Source organism: Dunckerocampus dactyliophorus, chromosome 5 (genome assembly GCF_027744805.1).
Source record: "Dunckerocampus dactyliophorus isolate RoL2022-P2 chromosome 5, RoL_Ddac_1.1, whole genome shotgun sequence".
Taxonomy (NCBI): Eukaryota; Metazoa; Chordata; class Actinopteri; order Syngnathiformes; family Syngnathidae; genus Dunckerocampus; species Dunckerocampus dactyliophorus.
Window position 1 is genome coordinate 3,678,961 of NC_072823.1, and position 25,727 is coordinate 3,704,687.

The 25,727-nt window shown below is 43.0% G+C and overlaps 2 protein-coding genes across 3 annotated transcripts in view; both read left to right on the top strand.

Moving 5' to 3' along the window:
- Window positions 1-9,755, top strand: part of slc45a3 (solute carrier family 45 member 3) — a 41,799-nt gene extending 32,044 nt beyond the window's left edge. For both annotated transcript variants that reach the window (XM_054777894.1, XM_054777893.1), the window contains exons 2-5: window positions 1,655-1,845; window positions 3,202-3,871; window positions 7,769-8,034; window positions 8,100-9,755. In XM_054777894.1, coding sequence (XP_054633869.1) covers window positions 1,655-1,845; window positions 3,202-3,871; window positions 7,769-8,034; window positions 8,100-8,558 — 1,586 coding nt within the window. In that variant the 3' untranslated portion in view covers window positions 8,559-9,755. The remainder of the gene's footprint in view (window positions 1-1,654; window positions 1,846-3,201; window positions 3,872-7,768; window positions 8,035-8,099) is intronic.
- A 119-nt stretch (window positions 9,756-9,874) lies between these two features.
- LOC129182027 (fibroblast growth factor 4B-like) lies at window positions 9,875-24,835 on the top strand. The gene is made up of 3 exons (XM_054777907.1): window positions 9,875-11,906; window positions 12,303-12,406; window positions 19,221-24,835. Exons 1-3 carry the CDS (start codon window positions 11,558-11,560, stop codon window positions 19,395-19,397), a joined length of 630 nt encoding a protein of 209 aa, XP_054633882.1. The 5' UTR covers window positions 9,875-11,557; the 3' UTR covers window positions 19,398-24,835.
- The last annotated feature ends 892 nt before the right edge of the window (window positions 24,836-25,727 follow it).

Consider the following 25,727-nt stretch of genomic DNA (forward strand, 5'->3'; position numbering starts at 1 on the left):
CAATCTAATTTGGGTGTCTGCAAACGGAAACAGTCTGTGACTGAAAACATGCTTCTAGTAGTGCATTAGTGTGTGCATGTGTGAGAGACTGCCATATCATGAGCCTGGCCCTTAAGAAGAATTGCATTGTGGGAAGTTAAGTGTCTTATCTCTTCCCTCTCTCGTCTGTCTGCACCGCCCATTGTGTTCTGCGTCCTGATTGGCTGTAGACCATTGTCAATCAATCTCTCTGCCGTCCTGCCATGTCTTTGTCATCACTAGCTTGCTTGCTGGCTTGTAAATGAATCTTGTGTTCGTCTGCAGCAATATGTTTTAACAAGGATACAAACACGCTACAGTACAGCAGAATGGCGCCAGGACAAAAAGGCACGGTCACAGGAGTGAAATATGTGTGGGTGCCTCAATAATTTCTTGTGTTGATCAATAAGAGTGATCATTAAAATTCAAACAAAGGTTTGAACTTTTCTGAGAGCGTTTAAACAAGATAGAAATTTGAGAAAATGTTATTACCTGTCTGTGAAAAGTGTATGGTGAGGGGTTTTTACAGCCTGAAAACATGTAGAATCATTGTTTAAAAAAAAAGAAAAAAAAGTTGGCTACTTCATGGATTGCACTTATTGTGGGCTATTTTGGGAACCTTTCGCCCACCTTCCCTCAGTGCTATACAGTTTATTTATATTGATTTACAAACCTCAACTTCATTGTAACACATTGCTATATTGCTTTATCATTTTCTTATTTCAGAACTGGCAACAGGCACATGTTGAACAGGAATGAACAAATGTATTAGCACTTGATATGAAACGAAGAGGGGGATGGAATGAGCTCTGCTACTTCCTTGTCCTTTTGTACATGTGAAGTTGTGAATTGTAATATGAGATGTATGCCAAAGTAAAACGTATTTATGTTGAAATAAAATGAACCCGTTACCTCCCAATCCCAGATAAATGGAAGCATTGCATGAGGAAGGGCATCCGGTACAATCAGTCATACAAATCTCGAGTCTCTGTAGAGATCTGATGGGAGAACCCAAAAGACAACAGCTGTATAAAGGCCTTTGCTGAGCTCTCATTGCAATTTCATGATGCTGTATTACTTTCAGAGACATGGATTTTTTCTTGTTTCCACACATTCTATTCAATTAAATGTTTAGCTCGTTAAAGTCCTACCATCACTTGCAACATGTCAAAATTAAGTGGCACTTTTATTTATTCCTGATGTGAAACTTAAAATTAAAAACATGCTTTGTCTATAATGAAAGCTCCACAGGGTACCTTTTTTTTTTAAAAAAAATAATTTTTTGATATTGTCAAGCTCTTGCCCCAAGATGGCAGTCATTTCGGAAATTGCCTGTGCATCTAGCTATGGACACCATGTGTGCTGTGTTGTGCTCTAATTAGCCTGATGCTTCCATGTGTGGAGAATGAGCTGGTTCAGGCATTCCTTCAGGCAGGAGGCCATCTGTAGGACCCATCACCAACAGTCAGCGATGATAGCAATCCACTCCCTGATTGGGGACATGACTTAGCCCGTAAAAACCAGTTAGGAAACACAGTCCTAATGTAAAAACCATATGTTGACTATAATCCCTGCACAGTGTCTTGCTAGCCAAACATACTGTCCACTAAGATTACACCCATGGCTCTGTTCACAGGTATTGGTCCAGTCCTCGGCCTGCTCTTCGTCCCTCTTATTGGCTCAGCCAGTGACCACTGCAACAGCAGTTACGGCAGAAGACGGCCTTTCATCTGGCTGTTCTCCCTGGGAGTCCTCTTGGCACTTTTTATCATTCCCTATGCCGATGTCCTGGCTGCACGCCTTGCCTGGGGCGGGCACAAGTTGCAGGTAAGAAACTTTGACAATTGTAAGGTAAGGGTAAGGGTATACAGGGTATACAGTATGTATTCAGGATCGGGTATGGAACATTTGGTACGAGCAGGAGCGCCGTCAAAGTGGGAAAAAGACGTCACAGCCAAGTGCAAACCCGGCGGCGGCACAGAACAAGGGATGTTCAATCCGACAAACCCTATCATGCATCCAAAGCAGCAACACAAAAAACATGAGGATCCTCGCAAAACCGTGGAATTGAAAAAACAAACCTTGGCAAGCCCTCAGACAACCAGTGTCGTCCGAAACATTGGGAGCTGGAGGTGAATCTTTGTGTGTGAGAGCGCGTTTCTCTTATTCGTTAAGCGCAGGTGATTTGAGTTGGAAACATTGCATCAATTCACGTTTTGTACTGTTGGATCTTAAGGAGGTTCTAAGTAGAGCTACAAAATGCAAAAAGAAGAAATCTCAGCGAGAAAACATTTTTGAGTACGTAAGCTACTTATAGCAAACAAGCATTACAGTGAAACAGGCTGTTCATCAGCTGATCAAATGCTCAAAAAAATGAAACCTTAAAATGTTGATCACATGTCACATTAGCACACAACCACCAGGCATGGTTTTGCCAAGATGTGTTGGAAGTGGAAGGAGACCACTTCTTATGTCGTTTAAGCTGACTAACTCTGGCGTCCTTTATAGGTTTTTGTTGTGAATTTGTTCCAAAGGGTCAGACGAAAACCAAAACTTACGAAGCTGAAGCAATTTTTCCAATAGGAAAATCCAATTAATCAGTTATAGACGCCCAAAATTTATAGATATTAATAGAGAATAATTATACTTCTTCATGCAGAAAACAATGGGAAGTCATTCTAAACGATGAATGAACATTTCACATCATTTAAACCTTTCATTGAAAACTCGGGGTGGACGGGAGGGGATGCCACCTTCGTACTTTGCGCTGAGTTATTTTTTTTTTTATTTCAAAACAGTCTGCTGGCGCACTCAACTTTCTTTGGCCCCATGGTGGGTTATTTAGCAGCCACAGTTGCACGGACAGTGAGTCATCAACACGTAGGGTGCTTTGTTTGGACACTACATTCCCCAAGATGATACATCACAGGGAAAATGGACCGGTTGGAATATTGTATGATAACCGCGGCTGTGCACGATAACCGGACATTTTCTTCGAGGTACGAATCGTATGTCAACTGCGGCGTTGTAAAACTGAGGTTTGGCTGTCTGAACTAACAAAGGCCAATGTCAACGTACTAGGTGTCCTCGTTTTAAACCAGCTTAGCTGGTGTGAAAGAATCCACCAATAGTGACTGGACTGTACGGTATTCTAACTCAGGTGATTTGTTTCTTTGATTTTAGGTGGGTTTCCTTATCCTCGGAGTGGGTCTTCTGGACTTTTGTGGACAAGTGTGCTTCACACCATTGGAGGCACTATTATCAGACCTCTATCGAGATCGGGAGGACTGCAACCAAGCCTTTGCAATGTTTTCCTTCATGGTCAGCTTGGGAGGCTGCGTGGGATACTTGCTTCCTTCCATAGACTGGAGCCACAGCCTGCTCTCTGTTTACCTTGGGGGCCAAGCCCAGTGCCTCTTCTTTCTCCTCATCTTCATCTTTATCTCTAGTGTACTCATCACTATGAAGGTGTCTGACTCGAAAGAGCCCCCCGGTGCAATCGGCCGCTCGGCGACAGTCGAGTCTTTGCTGGATTCAGGAAGCAGTACAACGGAAGCTGGCCAGCGTGGCGTGCCTTGCTCCTGCTGCTACCTGCTGAAGTGTAAGCTGAGGCTGCTGAAGACTGGACCGTTGCTATGTTTGCTAAGAACATGCTGGTCTATGGCTCCTGCCATCTACAGGAGCTACTGCCATGTCCCGAGGGTGATGTGGCAGCTATGTGTGGCTCATCTCTGCAACTGCATGGCCGTCATGTCCTTCACGCTTTTCTTCACAGTCTTTGTAGGGGAAGGCGTGTACAGCGGCGTGCCAAATGCAGGACTAGGAAGTGAGTCCAAACAAAGATATGATGAAGGTCAGTTTATTTTTTTTCTTTTCCAAAATCTATGGCTTTTTGTCATTTATGTCAACAACCCATCTGTCAGCCGACTCGTCAAGTCAAGCCCTGGTCCTTGTCGACAAACATGGTCAACCGATTTTGTCAACATAAAATTTGAGAGCCAAAGGGGGCATTTCTGTAAAAAAAAAAAAAAAAAAATGGGGCAGTTTATGTCGGCATGTTGTGTTGTAGTATTCGGTCATCACCAATAACAAAATCACTAGTAAGAATTAAAACGACCGTACCGTGACTTCCTGTTCAGTGAAAAGTAAACTTCAAAATAAAACCATGGCAGTATTAACCTGGATTCCACCTGTCCATCTTTTCAAGCAACCATTTTTCTTTTTTAGATTGTTAAGCATTCAAAGAAAGTTTTGAGAAATTACCACAGCAGCTCTGCTAGACAAGAGTACCCAGTAAAAGACTCCAAATAAAAATACGCACAAATGGAGGAAAAAGATCAAAAATTCTTTGTCTGCCAGGAAAAGTGCGGAAAGGAACGCAAGATGTGAGGCAGGAGTATACAGACAAGGACCTGGAATAAATTGCAACCAGGTCTGGGAAAAACACAAAAGTATCAAACAAAATTGTAGCTCGAAGGCGAGATAGATAACACAAAGTGCCACTAAAAGCGCAGAGAGAAAAACATAAATAAAAAGTAGCTATAAGTTGCAAAAAACAAACAAGCAACTAGAAAGTGAGAGACTGGCGACGAGGACAGCCACAGGAAACAAGGACGACGACGCTAGGATTCAACAAATACGGAAACGGAAGAAGAATGAATCAAAAGTAAACACAAGCAAGCCAGCAATAGTGAATAGAAAACCAAACTACGTAAACCAAAAAAACGTAAGACATAACATTATCGCCCGTTCTCCTTTTGTCTCTGGACAAAGTCACAAGCAAACTGTGCAAGCAGTGGCTTGGTTCGGTAATGTTGACAACCGCTTGCGTCGACTTAAACAGGTTCGACTGTCGCATTGTTTAACCTCGCCTCTGATCCCTCTTTGCCTTGCGTTTTCACCACAGGGTATTGGCGCTGAGCCGCTGGCATGTGTGCCAGTGGCTTTTCCGCCTTTACTGCCTAACTGTCATAGTTGCAAGGATGCACATAAAGTAGTGTGTTGTAAATGAGTGTATTCACTCTAAAAGCAGCTGTTTATTCCTGCAGATTAGATGAAGCGGCGTTGCGGCTTATGTCGTGTGAAAGTGGGCCGGGTAATATGATCTGAAGAGTCTTTCACAAAGTGATTATGTGCTCCATTGCACCAGTGCTGTTCAGTGTGCGGCTACAACTGCCTGAGTTGATGTACGGATTTGCTTTAGTTATGGTGTGAAACTAATGGTGCTGGAAACGTTATTTGTTTAGCTGATCTTGTAGTTCAGAAAGTGTATTTGTTTGGGCAAAAGTGTAACATCAACTTTTTTAATTGACAGATTGTTTTTTTTTGTTGTCTGAGGATCTTAGTTAATTAACGGTACGGCAGACTGGAAGGCACGTTGCCTCAGTAAACATGTCGCCAAGACGCTCGTTGAACATCCTGCCTTCCTGTGGGTTTAGCCGAAGGCTTCCTTAATAACCGAAGTGTCAGTCAAGGCTCACATTTAAATGTTTGCATCCTTTTACTGCCTGACATGTCCAAGTAGATCTGTGAGGCTGTTGGGGTGTGGCGTGGGCTGCCAGCACGATGCAATTCAAATATGTGCCCAGGGAATTACATGCAGGAAGTTCCAAAGAAAACCTCAAAATAAAAATGAGTTCATCAGGTTTCATGCACATTTTTGCCAAACATCAAAAGCCTGGAAGAACAGCTGACACCTCTGTTTGTGTACATCGTGAAATATTAAAGACAAATGTATGCATACATTATAGATATAATAAATGCTCCAATTCACGCCTCCACTGTGTCATCTACGGTCACCGGGTGTGTAATGTAATTGGCGCCAGGTAAATAACCATTGCCGTTACCAGCTGTGGCTGCACGTTATTATTAACAACATCAAGCAGCTTTATCGACCTCTGCATGCGCTTTAAAATGTTGATGGCACCACTCGACTGTCTGTGTGAAAGTCATGCGTGTTCTACTTGTTTTTATGATGAACTCCGCCGGTGTATCAGTGCTGGCTGAGCATTGCCTAATTTGCGTAAGCGGCCATCGCGCACGTTGCCTCAGTGCTTTGAAGCTATGTCCGTACATTTTTCTATGCGCTGTGATCTCTCGTCCACACGCAAATGTAGGTTTTGCCCTTTTTAGACAAAAAGCTTTTCAAAAACTCCAAACGTCACAGGCAGGAGAAAAAAGGAGCACTTGATTTGCTCACTAGCACAGTACAGGTAATCTTACCTCATTGGAGCGTTTTTTTTTTTTAATGATCAGTTATCAGAGCTATTGTTAATGATATCGGGTCTATACCTTATCGGTAAAGTGACTACCAAAACTATATTGTGGGTTTGTGCGGCTGAAAGTGAACGGTAACGTTGCAAAAATTACATTTATAGTTCATGACGCCAGCCATGACGAGCTGGATCTCGCTGTTCAGTCTCATTTTGGGAAGTGATGTCATCGGGGTACATCCTCTACTTGGTTAATTGTATGCCAAAATGTTGTGTTGCTGCTGGATGTTCACTGCATCCGGTTGATACTGTAAGCTTGTTTTCTTTTCCAAAAGAGGAAGGTTTAAGACAAAAATGTACGAAGCAAGTGCAGAGATCGAGAGACAGATGGACGCCCACCTCAAGTTCCGTTCTTTGCAGTGATCGATTTCACTGACGACCACTATGAAGGAACACCTTTACAAGAAGAAAGGGGGGGGGGGACATACGATGTCAAAGTTGCCACAGAACAGAGTACGTCATGTGTCGTTTACACAGTGTCTTCTAACCACTATTCCATGATAGCGACAAGGCTATATAAACATCTTTTCACAGCAATGTTTACTGTGGGCTGCGGGGGCTGCAACGGCAACAAAATATAACATAAACCAGGCTAAAAGACCCTTTATGCTCATTAAGAAGCCGATTTAAAGCAATAATTGAAGGATAAGCAACTCCAGAGTAATTTACACTTACCAGTCTGTGTTTTGAAGGCGACCAATCTTCTTATCCACATCTTAAGGCTCAAGTCCATGTTCTGCAAGTTCTCTATTTCATCTCCAAATGTTTCTCCCTTCTTTTCTCCTCCAACTATTGACACACCGCTCAAATAAGAAGTAAGAAGGAGAGGTTCCGCAGGTCCTTCATACCGACCGCTGTCAGGCTCTACAACACCTGCACCACCTGAACCATGTTGTAGACACCATGTATTCTTTACTTGCGCATCTTGCTTGCTGCTGTAACAGGTGAATTTCCCCAATTCCTGTGGGATAAATAAAGTACAAATACAAATACAAATCCTGGCTATAATCACCATAAACATCCTCTGTCTCGTACACCGCCATATTTATGTAGCTGAGAGGTGTCATCCCGCAGACGTCACTTCCGGAAACGATGATTCGTGCGGCAGAGAGTTCGTCATGGGTGGTGCCATGGACTATAAATGTCATTTTTGCGCATTTACTGTTGTCTTTAAAAAAAAATTAAAAAATTAGAACATAATTACAAACAATACATAAGATATTTAAGCAAAGTTGATAAATCATGTCAGGGACCCTTTAAATTCTGCACCCATACGTACGCCAACATAAGACTTGAGGAATCGGACTATCATTACTGTGCAACAGTGCCAACTACTGGTCTGGCTTGCACATTACAGTTTCAGTTGTTTTGGTTTTGACAACCTTTCTAACATGCAAAGGAAAAACTCCATTCCTGCGTTAAATGACGGCGTCTGTGAGCTTGACACGATCTGCTCTGACTCAAGTTGCTTGTTCCAGGCGTGCGTATGGGAAGCCTGGGTTTGTTCCTGCAGTGTGCTACCTCAACCTTCTTCTCCATGGCCATGAGTCGTATGGTCGGCCGCTTCGGATCGCGCTGGGTGTACATGAGCAGCATGGTGAGCTTCACGGTGTCTATGCTGGTCATCTGCCTTTCTAAAAGCGTGGTCCTGGTCACAATCATGGCCGCCCTCACCGGCTACGCCTACGCCACTCTGCAGACCCTGCCTTACACTCTCACCTGCCACTACCACAAGGAGAAGAAGGTAAGCCCTGTCGTGCGATGAAAGTCTGGAGGATACCAGTTAAAGGTGGTCTTGTCCTGTTCCAGGTGTATATGCCAAAAAGGAAAACCAAAAACGCGCATAAAAATGGTGTTCCAACCAAGCTCGACTATTTGACTGCTGCGGAAGAGGGACTAGCACCTGGATCCTCCTTCGGGAACGCCTTCTTCAGCCAGGACAGCTACTACTCCGCTTCCCTCAACCACAACGGGTCACCTCTCAGCTCCGGAGTCACCGAGCAGGACGAGCCGGAGTCTGGATATGAGAACCGCGGCGTCGGCTCGGACTTTGCCATTTTAGACAGCACCTTCCTCCTCTCTCAGGTCATCCCCACCCTTTTTATGGGCACCGTTGTTCAGTTTGCGCAGTCCGTCACCGCCTATATGGCCTGCTCCGCCATCTTAGGTGTTATCGGCATCTGTTTGGCCACTCACATTGTCTTTGACCAAAAGGACCTCAAAGGCTGTGACTCAGATGGGAAACATGTGGGGAAGATTGTGGAATAATCCATTTTTGTTGGGGGGACAACAATGCACTAAAGGATACCTTTGTATCCCAGGAGGCCTTGCTTCTATTTTTATGCATTTGTTTTTTGCACCTTATCAAAAGTGTGCCAATATGAGGCAGTGTAGATAGAAGGTGAATATATCATCAGCAATGTGCAGCTACTTCAACGAGACACGTTTTGTCCTGAATCCAACAGCTGCAGGGCATTCAGATGCATTTTGTTTTGTACACAAGCTTGATCTTGATCTTTTTGGGGTCAACAAGTAAGGGAATGCTGCCAGGCTCAAGTAAACCTCGTACCACTTAGATGCCTTCTAGTGCCAACACAAATCATTTTCTACCTGTTATTCTTGTACATTCTGCTGCCTCGCCAGGTTTCTCGCCGACGGTGCCGAATGGCTGTCACTGTATATCTATAGTGTGTCTTTCTAGCTCAGGTTTAATGTCATATTTGGACGCGTCAGCGTCATTAGGAGGTAAAATCCTAGCGTCCAAACATCCCTAAGATCCTCGCTGCACCTTCGATGCGCTCAATTGACAATCTTGGACTCCCACGCGGGCTCTGCATTCCCAAAAGACACGCGTTTCTACTAAAAAGGTGCTGTACACAATGCATGCTTTCATTGGAGCAAAAAAAACCCCAACAAAACACAACCATAATTTCACCCCAAAATGTCGTCTTGAGTTGCACAATCTGTTAGAAAACAAAAGAAGTGCCTGTATATTTTATTGACTTTTGTACATACGTATTTATTTATGATAAAAACTTTTAACTGTCGGCCTGTAGCATCTGGGTGAGAGCTATCTGTGTGAAAAAGCTAAGTTATTTGTAAAGATGTGACGACGTCCTCAAAGAGTCCTAAGTTATTTGAACCAAGTAGCGTCTGCTGTTTCTGCTCATGCTGCTTCCTCCCTGCTTGTATTACCACTACACATCGCTTCTATTTTCATTCACTTTTTCTTTCAACAGTGGAATTGTTTTAGGCCCTTCTGCAACCAAATGTCCTGTTGGATTGTTTTTATGTTTATTTTTAAAGGCAGTGCCAATGGCAGACTCTTAAGGCCAGAGAGATATACATATTTTGTTTGTTGTATATCCATGTACCATACAATATTGATGCATGCAGCCGTGACAGAATACTGTTTATTTTACAGTCTCCAGATCAGTTTTATAAGCAATAAAAACATCAAATGGATGACACGTTTTATATTTGCTTCCTTTCTATTGCAGTACTGAAGTGTGGCTGTTGGTGTATTTTTGACAGCCAACCTCCAATTTTGTTTGGGTGTTGAAAATGGAAATACGTCTAATCTGTTCCAGCGTCATTTCATCCCTACGTACACATCAGGGCTGTCCAAACTGCAGCCCGAGGGCCTTTTGTGCCGCACGGCTGTTTTTTTTTTTATTGGCCCGCGGCACATTCTAAAAATACAATTTAACAAGATTTTATTTTAAAAAGCAATTTAAAATCAGCAGTAATTTTACAAGAATAAAGTCAAAATATTAAGACAAAGTTGTAATGAAGAATAATGTAACATTATGAGGGGAAATGAACATTTTAGTAGCGGAAAGTTGAAATATTCAGCATTTTTTTAAGGTCATATGAGAAACAAAGCAAAATGTAATTTTTGGAAAATTGTGTTGGGCAAAAGTTACATTATGATGGCAGCAAAGTAAAAAAAAAAAAAAAGGTCGAAATAGTTGGAAAAGTAAAAAAAAACCCAGCTAATTTTACAAGAATAAAGTAAAAAAAAAGTCAAAGGAAAAATGTTATTTTAGTAGTAGAGTTGAAATATTAAATTTTTTTTTTCAGTCATGAGAAACATTTAAATTTAAAATGACCTTTGAGAAGTTACACAGTAATGTTATGGCAAAGTCATATTACCAAAGAAAATATCTAAGATGCATGTTGAAATATTTGAAAAATAACAGCAAAAATGGGAGGAAAAAAGCGAGAAGTTTTTTCACTTTTTTCACCTACAGTATACCACAAAGCTGAGATGAGGTGTTTTTCTTGAAATATATCACTTCTTGGCACATCTGCTGCTTTACAAAATGTCAAAGTAGCCCTTGCATCCTTTGTGTGGCTCCCCAAAGAACTGTCTTGGTAATAGTGCCATCCCTTGGAGGTCCTGTGAACTGGTCCTTTTGTGGCCTCCCTGACACATGGTCATGCAGCTGCTGACATTATCTGTTACATGGAAAAGACGATAGGCTTTGGTGTCACAGGGAATGGCATGCAGGCTATGCGCGCCATTCCATGTCAGGCCTGCGCTTTGCTCTTACATATGTACCACGGGGAACATGCTGAGATCTTTAGGAATAATGCTACAATGGACAGCTGAGAATGGGTTGAGGGGTGGGGGCTTCAGGTGCAGGTGATGTGTCATTGTGGAGGATCCATGGATGTGTTTTGGTGAAGTTGTTGAAGGCTGCACGAGAAAAAGTGCCACTGCAAGAGCCCTGTCATTGCTCTCCAGTGACAAGCGGGCCTGTTTTTACACCTTCTTTCTAAATAAGGAAGCAGCCTGACAGACATATGACCACCCACCCAATTTGGGAGCAGCCTGAGTGCCCCCCACTCCCCCACCTCTTCCCAGGCCTGACAAGACATTGAAGCCTCCATGCAGAGTTAGTGCTCCCCTGCCGCCATCAGTGAGGATGCTGGGCCCGGCCTGAGAGTCTTTCTTCTTGCTTCTGCTGCACGCCGGAGGATTTCTTCCAGGTCTTCTTGGAGAGAGAGCAAGTGCGTGTGTGAGGGGAGAGAGAGAGGCGTGGAGGAGCTGCAAAACATGGTAATCACCAGCAGCAGCACCAGCACCATCACCTCCAGCGTCTCCTCTCCTCCTCTGCACCGGGGCTTGCGTTTCATGCCCTGCACGGCCCTCATCTGCGCTCCAGAAATAACCCTGAGCCAGCATGCCGACGGGAGAAAAACAAGAAGAGCGGTATTTTTAGCCTCATTAATTTGGACCACGTGGTCTGAAGGTAAACCGGATGGCCGGAGCTCACAGGCTCCTCGTCAGTATGTCCTGCGAGGCCGGCGGCACGCCGCACCGGACGCTGACCGCGGCGGTTCTCTTGAGCCTGCTGCTGGGCTTCGTGTCGGCGCACCCGCTGCCGAGCGGCCGGACGAACGCCACCTTGCTGGAGAAGCGATGGGAGACGCTCTTCTCCCGCTCCGTGCTCGGGATCTCCGGGGAGAAGCCGGAGCTCAACTGGGAGAGTGACTACCTGCTGGGCATCAAGAGGGTGCGGAGGCTCTACTGCAACGTGGGCATCGGCTTCCACCTCCAGATCCTCCCCGATGGAAGGATCAACGGTGTGCACCATGAGAACCAGTACAGTGAGTCCTTCCATGTTCATGTGTGTGTGTCTGTGAAGACTATTCTATCATTAAAAACAATCAGTGCCGAACACCCCCCAGCACCACCGCCACCCAGCCCCCCCTGGCCCCATACCTCCCTCCCTCCCTCCCTCCCTCCCCGAGCATGACATGAATGTATGGCCGCTTTTAGACACAACTTATTTTTACGCAGGCCACGCAAATGGCGCCACAAAAAAATGCGTGCGTGTGCAAGTACGTGCGTGCAGATGTGAAGGATGCGGAACAAAAGAGTCCGTCACGCTGCGCAGCAAAATGTGCAAGGTTACACCCGCATAGGCGCAGGGAGCCAACACAATGCGTGCATGCAAAATGATGACAAAGATGATTATTGATTCTCATTCATGTGCTTTGCAGGTCTGATTGAGATCTCCACAGTGGAGAGAGGAGTGGTGAGCCTGTATGGAGTCAAGAGTGACTTGTATGTCGCCATGAACAGACGAGGGAGGTTGTATGGGACGGTAGGTATGCCTTCTCTATTGGGGGTGTTGATGAATTCATCATATCAGGGCTCCACGTGAGTCTTTAAGTCACAATATTTAAAAAATCTAATCATAATATGGCTGCCAGGAACTGGAATGCCCCCCCATTCATAAACATGCAGTAAAATAGTTAAAATTGTTTGAAAATGATACAAAACATTCATCCGTGCTCTGAATGAAGCGAGCTGGAGCCTATCCCAGTTGACTTGAGGGTGAAAGGCAGGGTCCACCCTGTCAACCGTCTCGTTTTCCCCAGGAAGCTCTTAGAGTTTTGTCCATCTTTCCCAGCACTGCCGTTTTTCTTGTTTTCTGACTTTAATTTAAAAAACAAGCAATGTTACGCAATATTAAAGGGTTGTGTGTCACGCCACTTTTGAAATCAAAAGTTTGCTGATGCCTCCGGTACTGCCACAGCACAGCTTCTGGTCCGCACAGTGCACCAACCCCCCAGCCAGAAACATTTTTGCGGGGCCGGTGGTTGGGATTGTAAAAACCAAAATTTTGCTTGGTTTCCCTCATTGACCCTCACTTTCTGGAAAATGTGCCTTTTCCCTCATTTTTCCTGTTTTTCAGGAAGGGTTTTCTTGATCCTTTTGTGAAAAATGTCCCTTATTTTCTCTCACTTCCTGCAAATTTTCCCTTATTTTGCCTTGTTTTTCCTTATTATTTTTGAAACTATTTCCCTTATTTTCCCATATTTTCTGTAATATTTTCACTCAGTTGCCCGTATTTTCTGGAAAATGTTCATTACGTTCCTTCATTTCCCCTCATTTTCTGGGAAATGTACCTTCATACCCCTCGTGTTTCCTTATTTTTCTTGAAAATGTTCCTTATTTCCCTTATTTCCTGGAAAATGTACTTTATTTTCCCTAATTTCCTGTTATATTTTGGAAAATGTACCTTATTTTCCCTCATTTACCCTTTCTTTTTTGAAAATGTGCGCCTCATTTTTCCTGATTTTCTGGAAGACTTTTCTTATTTTTCCTTTTCTGAAAAATGTCCCTTATTTTCCCTTATTTCCTGCCATTTGACCTTATTTTCCCTCATTTTTCCTTATTTTCTGGAAAATTGTCCTTATTTTACCTGATTTCTCATATTTTCTGGAAAGTGTTCCATATTTCTCCTCGTTTTTACATATTTTCTAGAAAACGTACCTTGTTTTCTCAAGCTTCCTAGAAATGGTACTTTATTTTTCTTTGATTTCTCGTTATTACTGGAAAATGTTCCCCATTTCCTAAATTTTTCTTTATTTGTTGTAAAACTTACCTTATTTTCGCTAATTTTTTGGATAATGTACTTTATTTTCTCCTAGTTTCCCATTATTTTCTGAACAATTTAGCTTATTTTCCCAAATTTTTCCTTATTTTATGGAAAATGTTCCTTATTTTCCCTCATTTTTCTTCATTTTCTGGAAAATGTACCTTATTTTCCCTGGTTTTCTGGAAAAGTCGAAGCACTTTCCCCAAATTTTCCCCCAAAATTTACCTAATTTTCCCCTTATTTTCTGGATCATTTGCCTAATTTTCCCTCATTTCCCGGAAAATGTCCCTAATCTTTTTTTTTCCTGAAACTTCAACTGCAAATGTTGACCCTGATGCCCTGGACTGGTCAGCAGTCGATCACAGGCCTTTCATTACAAGTCATACTCCAAAATAAAAAGCATATTCCCCGCAAACCAGTGCAGCATGTCAGCCGGGTGACACCTGATGAGCAGGTAGTATTTTAACAGCAGTGTTTTACAGGCGCGATGCAATCACTGTGTGCTATAATTAAGTTTTATATGTGCCCCGTTCAGCCGTGCTCCTTGACTTGGCCTTTCAGTGGACGTTTAAAAAGGTTAGAATTGTGTCACCTGGTTTTGAAGGAGACGTAAACACTTTATGGATAAACCATTTATTGATTTTTATTACAGTGGACCTTGTAAAACTGGGACGCTTGTATTGATCTTCAATTTGGAAACCATAGGAAATGGAAAAAGTCAGTTCCAGAGTCAAGCTATCACCATCACACGACCATTATTAAGTGTAAAGGCAACGTTTGCAGTGACACTTGAACGAACAGTCATTCAGAGACGATGGGGAATCATGTGTGCCTTAGCAATCAGTGCAAATAGAAACCTCGGTTTTCATACGCCCCAGTTTTTTTTTCAAGTTTTTCGTGAAAATGTTGCTATAGATTTCGCACACCGCCTCTGTTTTCATACAATTTTGCAAGTAACAGACTCGTCTGTTTGCACTGTCGTTGTTCCACGAAATCGAGCACCCGAACAAAGCCCCCCACTGTATGCGCTGCCGACTATGCGTGCAATTTTTATTGAGTGCGACTGCTAAATAAGCCGCCATGGGGCCAAAGAAAGTAGCACGTGCCAGCACTTCGATGAAGAATGTGAGAAACACTGTTGAATTCGATCTCGATGGACGTACGGGAAGTCCGCAGCAACAATTCCGTCCATTCATCATTTGTAACATTGTTTTCTGCATGCAAAACTATAATCATTCTCTATAAAACATAGTTTTTTGTTCATATTTTTGGGAGTCTGAAACCGATTAATTGGACTGACATTATTTCCTACGGGAAAATGTACCTCGGTTTTCATACACTTCGGTTTTCATCTGACGTTTTGGAACAAATTGATCACAAAAACCAAAGTACCAGCGTCAGTCATTCTTAACTCATTCCATACCAAAACTGTAGTTATACGTTTTTTATAATCCAGAAGGCCTGACCCCAACAATGTATTTATACGTCCTTTGCGGTTTTTTTGCATGAGGCAAAAAGAGGTGATGATGCAACTCTCCACTAATGCATTAACACTTCAAAGCACTTTTAAACCGTAAAAACGGCCACAAGGTGGCAGAAGTGAATTTGATAAGAGCTCGGCAGGGATCATGTTAATTGGACGGATCACGCGTGGCAGGAAGGAGGAAGTAAGACAGCTTGGAGGAGTGTAGCAAATTTTAACGCATGCACACACACACACGCACGTGCACACACATAGTTCGGTTCCAAATGTGAAAATTGTAACTTGTTCATGGTATTATATTTGTAAATAAATTGTCATTTTGGTGTAAAACAACCCCTTTTTTGCGTTATATTGTGGTATATTTGTTTAGCTATATATGAGGTGTCACTAAAGCAAAAAATATTTGTGTCAAAGTGAATGTTATGCTTGAAATGTATCTTTTCACAAAAAGCTGGTTTTCTGTTTTAGTTGGGAACTGATATTTTCCTGAAACTTACCTACGTTCTAATGCTGATTACTACAGGAACGGAAAAAGGTAGAAACAAACATTTTTTTTCTGATGAAAGACGGGCGTCTAATCTTTCTTTCGGTAGGTTCCGTGTTTATGTAGCCGTAGATCACAATATTCTGTGTGCTTTGAAAGATCAAATCTTCAAAATCGTCTAAAACGGCAGCACTGAAAGGGTTGCCTTTTGGGACTGAATGAGTTAAGTACAATTATTTTCACATTCTTAGCAGCCACTGTTAATAAACAGGAAAAAGATGTCTTAACATTGGTGGCATCAATGACAAAAGCGTAACGTGTGTTGCAGATGAGCCTAATGCAAGTGTAAAAAGAAGTTAGCTAACAGTAAAAGAAAATCGAACACACTGCCTTTACTGTTGCTCTTTTCAACGTGAGTTCATTGACTTTTCTTCTTTCTTTCTTATAAATTAGGACTCCTACTTTGGAAACCGCGGTAAGCGAGGGATTACTGTTGAAGTTCCCTGGTTGTACTGTGCACACACGTGCACACACATCACCGTTTCACTGTTAACCTTGATGTTGTTTTTTTAATCCTATTGTTCGGATGCCCTCTGTAGTGCTTTTTGGTTGATTGTTTGATGGAAGCTGATGGAGGGATTTGTAGTCATGTCAGCAACAACCTTGGTGTGATTGGCTCTGCAGTGACAAAGACGTGCGCTCCCGTTAGCGGCTGCTGCTTCGCTGTGGCGGACATCTTTGACAGGCAGAATGTATCTGCTCTTGAGTGATGAAGTGTTAGCTTGCCACTGTGCTGATGATCTGATAAGAGATTCAATTTGGACACATGCGGTCTCTGAAGGGGGGCAGCCTGCTCTGCTGCACTGCACAACTTACTGTGTTTTTTTCTTATGCTGTGGTGGATATGTTATACTTTAAACACACTTGACCTGTTTCTATACAGTACATCCACACTGACGCGCTGTTGTTGTATCTTGTCGTCAGGCGTTTGGCCTATACTGACCAGGAATGCTGTGCTACTTATTTATAGTTCTTGTTCTGTGTTCCATAAATTGAGAAAAATGGCAAGAATTTACATTTTGCACTGTTGGATCTTAATGAGGTTCCAGGTAGAGCTTCAAAATGCAAAAAGAACAAATGGGAGTGAGACAAAAACATTTTTGACTAAGCAATTGATTGCAAAAAATGATTAAACTGAAGTGGGCAGTTCATCAGCGGATCAAACAGAAACACCCCCAATATAGAAATAAAATGTTCAAACAGGGACTAAGTAAAGAGTAGCTGCACCGTTCTCATTAATCACCGCAAAAATGAGTATGCATGCTTGATGCCAGTGTTTCCAGGAGGCTCGTGGGAATGTTGCTCCAGGTGGTGAAGATGGCTTCACGGAGGGCATCCACTGTCTGGAACTGATGTCCATTTTTGTAAACCTCCCTTGCCATCCATCCCCGAATGTTCTCAATTGGATTTAGATCAGGAGAACACACAGGATGGTCCAAAAGAGTGAGCTTGTTCTTCTGGAAGAAGTCCTTTGTAAGCCAGTCATTACAATAGCTGCCGTTTGACACCCCTGCACAACCTGAAGCTCCAGTGTTCCACTGAAGGAGAAAGCAGCCCAGACCATGATGGCGCCCCCTCCACTGTGCCGTGTGGAAAACATCTCAGGTGGGATCGCCTTGTCACGCCAGTAACGTTGGAAGCCATCAGGACCGTCAAGGTTACATTTCCTTCAGAGAATAAAACTTTCTTCCACCTTCCAGTGTCCCGTGTTTGGTGCTCTCATGCAAATTCCAAACGGGCAATTCTGGGTGTTGAAGACGTTTTTTCCTTCTTGAAACCTTTCTCTCACAGATGCTGTCTGATGGTTATTGGACTTCATCTGGGCCGAGGATCATCCCATGTCCAGACGGACAGCCAATCGGATCCTCCGGCTCAGGGCCGGTGACATTTCTTAGGCTGTACCACTTGCCTTGTTTGGTTTCATAACCCTCAGGGTCTTTGAAGAAGTTTCAAACGACTGTCTTACTGCATCCAACCTCAGCAGCAATGGCGCACTGAGAGACTTCAAAGAGAGAAAGCTTTTTTGCCTTGGCCATCGAGAGATCATGACTGTGTGAATGCCTGACAGAAAATGACATTAAATCCACTTTTTTTGCCAAGATTTTGTCTTTTAAAGGCTGTGGTCTTAAAGTTTAGTCCAGCTAATGAACAGCCGATTTCAGTTTAACGCTTCTTTGCAATAAATTGCTCACTCAAAACACTCACTCCCATTTCTTCTTTTTGCCTTTTTAAGATCTACTTAGGACCTTAGGACCTTACTTAGATCCAGCAGTGCAAAATGTAAAGTCTTTGAATTTTCCAACTGGTCCTAAAATCTTTCGATCAGGAGTGCATAACCGGTTTCTAACCAATAAGAGAAGAGCGCTATCTCACACATTGGTTCACCAGCACCTACGGATGTTTCGGACGGCACCTGTTGTTTTTTTCACCTCCATGTTTTTTTGCGAGGATCCTCATGCTGATTTTGTGGTGCTACTTTGGATGCACGATGAGGTTGGTTGCAAATTGTACTTTTTTTAAAGTATAAAATACAGATTAATTGGATTTGCATTATTACTTATGGGAAAAATGTACTCGGACCTTCTGGAATGGATAAATGACGCTAACCATGGTTCCACTGTATATCGTTATCGCAAGAGCCTGCATTATACATGTTGCAATATGGATTTTAGGCCATGTCCCCCTCCCTCATAAAGTACCATCTTGTTATACAGTCGTCCCTCTTTTATGGCCGGTAATTGCTTAACAAAGCAGGATTCAATATTAATTAAGTGAAATACTTTGGTGTTTAGAACTTGTTTATGCCGTTCTAAATACGTTTTTACCATTATTAGAGTCCTGTAGACATGAAATAACACCCCTATAGTCACCTTTACACTGCTAACATTCTTTGTTTACATCACATTGCGCAACTCTTACACGAGTAATCTGTACGGGGACATTAGAGCATAGCAAGCTACTGTGCTAACTAGTTTATTATATTTATTCTAAACATAAGAAAGGGTTCGAAACTGAGTGAGGAAGAAGGACAAAATCAGAAGCCAAAGGTACCACTTCTACACAGAATGGGAGGGGAACTTTTTTTCGCTGTGTAAACGTCAGACTCCGCATCCATGGCTGACTACGCAGCGCAAGCTAAGGTAATGCAAGGTAATGTCTCATCACATATAACTCCATCCAGTCATTTTCTATGCCGCTTATCATAATTAGGGTCGTGGGGGTATGTTGGAGCCTATAAGAGGCAGGGCCGCCAAAACTGGTCGCCAGCCAAATGCAGGGCTACATATAACTTGTCCTTCCATATTTTGTGACTAATAATAGGTCATAGTCAACCACGAAATAACAATCATTTATTAATTCATTAATGTTTGAAAAGCCGCAATGGAGTGAGGGAGCGATGTTCGAACGGCGATATGGCGAGGGACGACTGTACTTGGGTCAATATGCACTTTCTGAAGCTTCTCTGCCCTCGGAGTCACACTGTCTGCCTCTTGTGTCCTCTCCAGACAGTTTTCCACGACGAATGCAAGTTCCAAGAGCGGCTTCTCCCCAACAACTACAACGCCTACGAGTCGCTGGCGTACAGAGGCTCCTTCGTGGCACTCAGCAAGCACGGCCGCGTGAAAAGGGGCAACAAGGCCACCACGGCCATGACTGTAACGCACTTCCTCCCCCGAATATGACCCTGAGCAAAGACTGGCAATAACACTCTTATTTGCACATGTGGATTCTTTCCCAGGTAACTTCAACACCGTATACATACTGTACATCCAAAAACGAAACAGAACGGACTGTCATAGAAAGAATATGTGATAGTATTTATTCAGACTTTATATGTATATTTGGGTAGCTTACTTTGTATTAGAAATGATGAAATGCCTTTCTTTGCTGCTTTTTGTTGGGATTGACACCAATTTGTGATGGGGATAGAGAGAGGCTTCAATGGTCCCCTCAGTTTTGACTGTATGGGTGCTTGCTGAAGTCCATGCAGTGCTTGCCCTGTCAGCTCGTGATAGTTGTATTACCTCAAAGCACCGAAATCCTGAGGTGACGAAACTGAAAAATATACATGCATGAAACTACTACAGAGTATAAAAAAAACAAAACAAAACAAAACAAAACAAAAGCCTGTGAACTGATGACGTTTTTGTTGTGCACCATCTTTGTTTGCTGGAGCTTGTCTCTCTGACAGGGCAACCAAAGCACTTGCAAATATGGCGGTGGTTGTTCTTGCTTTGTCATGAGGTAGCGGTGCCTTGAATTCCTATTGTGCCCCCCCCCCCACACACACACACTACCCGCTCCCCCCCTTGCATGCGAGAAACGTTGGTGCTCGAGTCAGAAATAGGAATGAGACAAGTCATCACTCCCTCAGACACCACCGCTGGGTCTTTAGCCCCATTCCTGGGGGGGCCAGACGTTTCCCCGCTCAGTCCCCCCCGGAATTAGATAAAGAAAGTTACGTTACTGCGGACGTGATGCAGTGAAGTCTTTTGTTCATACGTCACTACTTAAAGAGAGCACTCGGGCCCCGAAGGGAGCTTTGACAATCCCACAAATAAGTTTATCAGGCCGGACTGACTGACTGACTGAGTGTGTGCGTGTGTGTGTGTGTGTGTGTGTGTGTGGTCATGGCATACTTACAAGTGTGAACAAAACTATTTTTCACTCAGCGTGGTGCATTTGGACAAAAAGTGACAATGGGAGCTCTTTTGTTGTGGCACTTAAAAGTCTTCATGCAGGAAGTAGTGGTGTGGATGCTACTGCTGTTTAGTCAGTTCACTGTTAATGAGGGTCTGCTTTGAAGGACATCAGGATTCTACACTTCAGGTACCTCAGTCTCTCGCTTTTTAGACTGTGTTTATTGTGGATGGAAGTATTTATGCAAATTGGTCAGAGAGGATGTAGCAGACTTTGCTTGAATGCAACACTTTGAAATACTGTGTGATCCAGTGCGGGGACGGGACGGGGCAGAGGTTGATGCACTGAGGTGGACTTATAAGGGACTGTGCATGCGGCCGCCATTGTTGCTTTAACTTGGCGAGGATGCCAATAATGTGGGCTAACATAGCTGAGCCACCATGCACAAGTGGGCCCCATCCATCAGAGCCATTTGTGTACCAAGGCTGGAGGTGCTGACGTTTCAGTGTCTGGTTACTGACGTTTAGGTGTTTTCTTCTTTCGACCTTGGTCTTTGATCAAGACGACAAGGTGCTCTCGTGTTCTCTCGTGTGCAATGAAGCAAGCTTGTCACGACGTATTTTTGATGCTGCTGAAACGAGGTGCGATCGATGTTAACTTTTAGTGCAGTGGAACCCCAAAGTTCAACGGTTTGCCCGTCAAAACATTCGTAATTCAAACTTAATTTTGAAGAAAACCGTGCTTCTAAAGTTCCATCTTGTCCTATGAGACCTCAGTGCACTGAACATATATTCTCTGCTTTTTCTTGAGCTTTTTTTCTGATATGTGATGATGACCATTGTGACCGCAGTGATGTCCATCCGAGCAGACGCTGACTCAGCTATGTTTTTATATATTTTTTTCAAACAGTGCGTGTCACACAGCTAGTTAAACATTAGCCTATCAGAAAAGCCATTCATTGCTGTCTTCATCTTCCTCCTCCACACTAAAACCACTGGTCGTCCTCTTCAGTGTCGGAATAGAACAGCCTCATAATTCCTTCATCACACATTTTGTCAGTTCCTCGCTTTCGTTGTTGTCACTTTCGTCTCAAGGCAAATTAGCCCTTGAGCTTGTGCTATCCTCTTCATCACACAGAAGTTCGACCTTTTGAAACCTGCTGGTGATAGTGAATTTTTCGACACTGCTCCACGATGTCAGGATCCACTGAGAAAACGCCTTTAACTTGAAAGCTGCATATGCATTTCTTTGTGCGTTTTCCATGATGGGGGTGTTTACATGAAACGCAACATGGCTGTTCTGAAGTATATGAGATGTCGTGAGATTAGAACGTGACCATAAATTAGCCGCATTGCTGTATAAGATGCAGGGTTCAAAGCGTAGCGGCTTATACACCGGAAATTATGGTACTATTACAGTGGAACCTGTTTTAAGATGGTCCCATTTATGTCGACAACCCATCTATGTGGACCAACCGCTCAATTCAAACTACGTTTCTCTTGTTACTAAAAAGTTAGACTGCTTTTATTAACATAAAATTTTAGACCCAAAGCGGTCATTTCTATGTCGACGAGTGTCATCATTACTCTACCGCTCACGTGTTTTTTGCAAAAGCAGATTTGTGTTCATGTGCGATCAATGTGCAAGCAATGGCTAGTTCCGGTTATGTCGACAAATGCTTATGTCCTCTTTGAGCATGTGTAAATAAAAGCCCATGGCCACGATATGAGGAAACACTTCTTGTTTAACAGTGATGAACTTATTTTTACATTTGTGAGGCACACTTGTGTTCTCTTGAACAGATCTTTTCTTTTTTTTACGGTGGAATCTTGGATAGCGTCATAAATTTGTTCCATGAGGTCTGACTCTAACCAAAACGGATGTTAAACGAATCCATTTTTCCCATAAGAAATCATGTAAATCCAATGAATCCGTTCCAAAAAGCCAACAATGTAACACGCACACACAAAAAAACAATTTAAAATGTGTATAAATACATAAAAATGATGAATGAAAGGGATAAATGGGAAAATGGGAAGGTGGTGGTGGTGGTGCCACACCGTGACTTTGAGAAGAGTCACGTCTTCAATGAAGGTAAAAGAAACCTTAAATGCTTATTTATTTTATTTATTTAAAGTGTTTTGTGTTAACCGCCGATGACATCATAACATAGCTTACTTCCATTTCTGGTTGCCATTTTGTTTAGCTAGCAAATAGCTAACAGGGAAGGATGTTTTGCGTAGGGATGTCCCAATCCACATTTTTTGGCTTCCTATCCGATACGATTTTTAAAATAGTTTTGCCGATCCAATCGGGTACCGATCTTCAAAGCAACGGCCCCTGGTATAAACAGCCAGCGGTTTCTTCCCGTGTGAGCTCCCCGCACCATGACACAGCAGTCCGGACACAGTGGGGGGGAACTACCGCTGTAGCTATGGAGCCCAATATCCAACGTCTAACGTGAAACTAACTTTCCGCGAACATGTATGCATGGCGGTGTTGCGTTTTCTTCTTCTTGCGGGTGGCGGGAGTCGAGTGGTAACCAGCTTTGAGGCAAATCACCCCACCTACCGTGTTGGAATGTGGCCCAGAGTTATGAACGGCAATCAGATCGGCCCAATGTCGTGGCGGAATCCGATTTTATCGGATCTTCAAAATACAGTGGATCGGCAGCCGATCCCGATCCTGAAGATCGGATGGGGACATCCCTATTTTTGTGGTTTAAAAAAAAATGCATTAAGAACACGGTTGGACTCATGCAGTGTATTAACAACACGACAAGGTGTACGCTAACCGGAGACAGCATGCAAACCGAGGCGAAATTGTTGCGTACATTTTCAGCATTAACCGAAAAACACGCTAACCGAGGTTCCACTGTAGGTTTTATGGTAAAAACTGAAAGAAATGAATAAGCAAAGGTGATCCGGAATGGACTGTTATTGACTTTAGAGGTTCCACTGTACTCTGAATTGTCCGACTTAGATCTAAGTAGCAAACTATGAACTATCAACTGTGTTTTGAAGTAGTCATCTTTTACCTCATACGCCGTTTGAATGTAACATGCTGTGAGCGGTGGATTCGGCTCCTGCTCGTGTTTAGTAGCAGAGATGACTACTACGGCACCTTTAAGGCGAGCGTGGCCATGCCAGCGCATGCACGAGTTGCTGGGTTTGTGCCAAAGTGACAGTAGAGGCCATATCAATTGAGCTTGAGTCAGGAATAACAGGGCATCGTGAAGGCAAGACATGGGGGGTAACGCAAGAGTTCGTGGTAGGTAATGTAAGTAGCTTCCAGGAAGGTTGGCTAGTTAAACACACTGAATACTGTGATCCAAGAGAGGCTGAGGATGTTAAACTGTGAGTATTATCACCACTGATAAAGCTAAATGTTGGAGGAGTCTATCACCATTATTGTATTATTCATTTTGCCTTTAAAACCCAATCAGCTGTAGCTTCCCCCCCCCCCTTGAAATGACTGTGTCTGTGCAAAACTACTAAAAAAAACACTTGCAGTGCAATGTAGTCATCAGGGGACAAATCCCATCCAAGCAAGCCAAATTTAAAAGCACTTGTTTTCGGTGGCAATACTTTCTTGTTTTTGTTATGGTGTGTCTCACTGTCAGCACAATGAAGTGATGGTTGGAGTGTCAAACTGGCAAAAGCAGGAGAATAACATGTTATTATTAGCAGTGGTGTTGCATCTAAAGCAACTTTGGCGTCTCAAAGGACGAGAAAGTCTGTCCTGCGTTGCATGATATTGTTTTGAGGCAGACTTTTTTGTGCAGTTTTGCAGTAACTGCGAGAAAGTACTTTGTGGTAAGAAAAATCACCTCCCCACTTCTTTAATTCCCTGTTATTATATGCACAAGGAATTCTGAATGCTCCCTTTGGAATATGCACCCAAATGTCAGAATTTTGTCATCTTGCTGATCATCAGCTGCTTTCAACGATTTATGTTGGTTCGCAGGGATCTCATGTGAGTGAATGGATCTGGGATCAGGCGTGTGCGTGTGCGTGTGTTGTGTGTCCCTGTGTGCCAGCAGCCTTTATGTTTTCCTCTCAGTTTTCTATTCCTGCACTGAGGGGAGTGTGCTTCCTCTTGAGTCCCCCTCCTCTTTTTGAACATATACCTCACCTTCTGCCTTAGTTCCGATTATTGAAATGATTGTAAATTAGTTTGAAACAACAGACTTCTTCAATCATTTGTTTCTGAAAAAAAAAATGACTAGTACGTAAAAAAAAAAAAATACTATATTACAAATGGGTTTCCTTTTATTTTTGTACGTATGTGCTGTGCACAGCAGTCAACTGTATTCCTGAAATGATAATAAAAGAGATTTTGTAAAAGCTGTTGTGATGCCTTCAAGTTCCATGTTTAAAACGACACGGGAGGTCAAGAAAGAGAGCCGAGTTACACTTTAAATACACCTGACACAAGAAAGCAACCGTGTGGTCAATTTATGCACTTCAACTATTAATGATGGCAGCCTTGCCCAAACTCATGGTTGCCTCGTCGGTTTTTATTGGCAAAGTGCTATAAAATAATCAAATGATGTCTTTTGTGTTCTTCATCATTATTTTACGCGACTAGGACAGCACTATGCAAAAGTCCACCATGAGGTTGTTGTATTAACTAGGGACTGGCACACTAAATAATGAATAATGCTGTTAATCGAGTGATTAACCCTAAGGTTTAGGTAATCGAGTGAGGGCACAAAATGGCCCTCAAGCTGCACTTTGGACACCCCTGCCTGAAGGGCTAATTCCCCTGTGTTGCCAGATGGGAAATGACAAATTATTGTACCAAAAGCTTAAAATGATCATATTTTGAGGGAAATGATCAAACATATCCAATTTGATGTTTATCAGGTCCGTCTGCTACAATAACACGTTGCCACAGACCCAGTATAGCTTATAATGTTGACGGCACCGTTGGAAAAAAAAGCTGCCACTGGCATAACAGCGCCCCCACCTGGCTGTAAAGAGGCGCGTGACATATGCACATCAGACGCAGTGCAGGGTGCATCGTGTTTGAGATTGCGATTGAAGGGGTCCAATCATCCTACATTACGTGATTTAAACTACTGATGGCACAGAGGGTGAAGATGTCATCCAAATATGATAATTAACGTATGTCTGGCAATGCTATTCGGAACTCTAAAGTCAGAAGGGCAACGCAAGTCAACGCAACTTATGAGCTCCAACAGCTCCACCACGTGGTGTATATGTAAAAAAAAAACTAGCACAGTAGGGGTGCAGATTTTGCCAAATTGTCACGCTGTTGCGTGCAGCGGTTCAGGAGAGGAAGAATTAGCTTACACAAACACATACAGTATGTACAAATCCCATCTGAAATGAAATACAACTGCAGTG

Excerpts from the sequence above, each read along its gene's own strand:
- LOC129182027 (XM_054777907.1), top strand. The coding sequence starts at position 11,558 with ATGGCCGGAGCTCACAGGCTCCTCGTCAGTATGTCCTGCGAGGCCGGC. Across the intron at positions 11,907-12,302 it reads GCACCATGAGAACCAGTACA|GTCTGATTGAGATCTCCACA; the intron begins GTGAGTCCTTCC and ends TGTGCTTTGCAG. Across the intron at positions 12,407-19,220 it reads GAGGGAGGTTGTATGGGACG|ACAGTTTTCCACGACGAATG; the intron begins GTAGGTATGCCT and ends TGTCCTCTCCAG.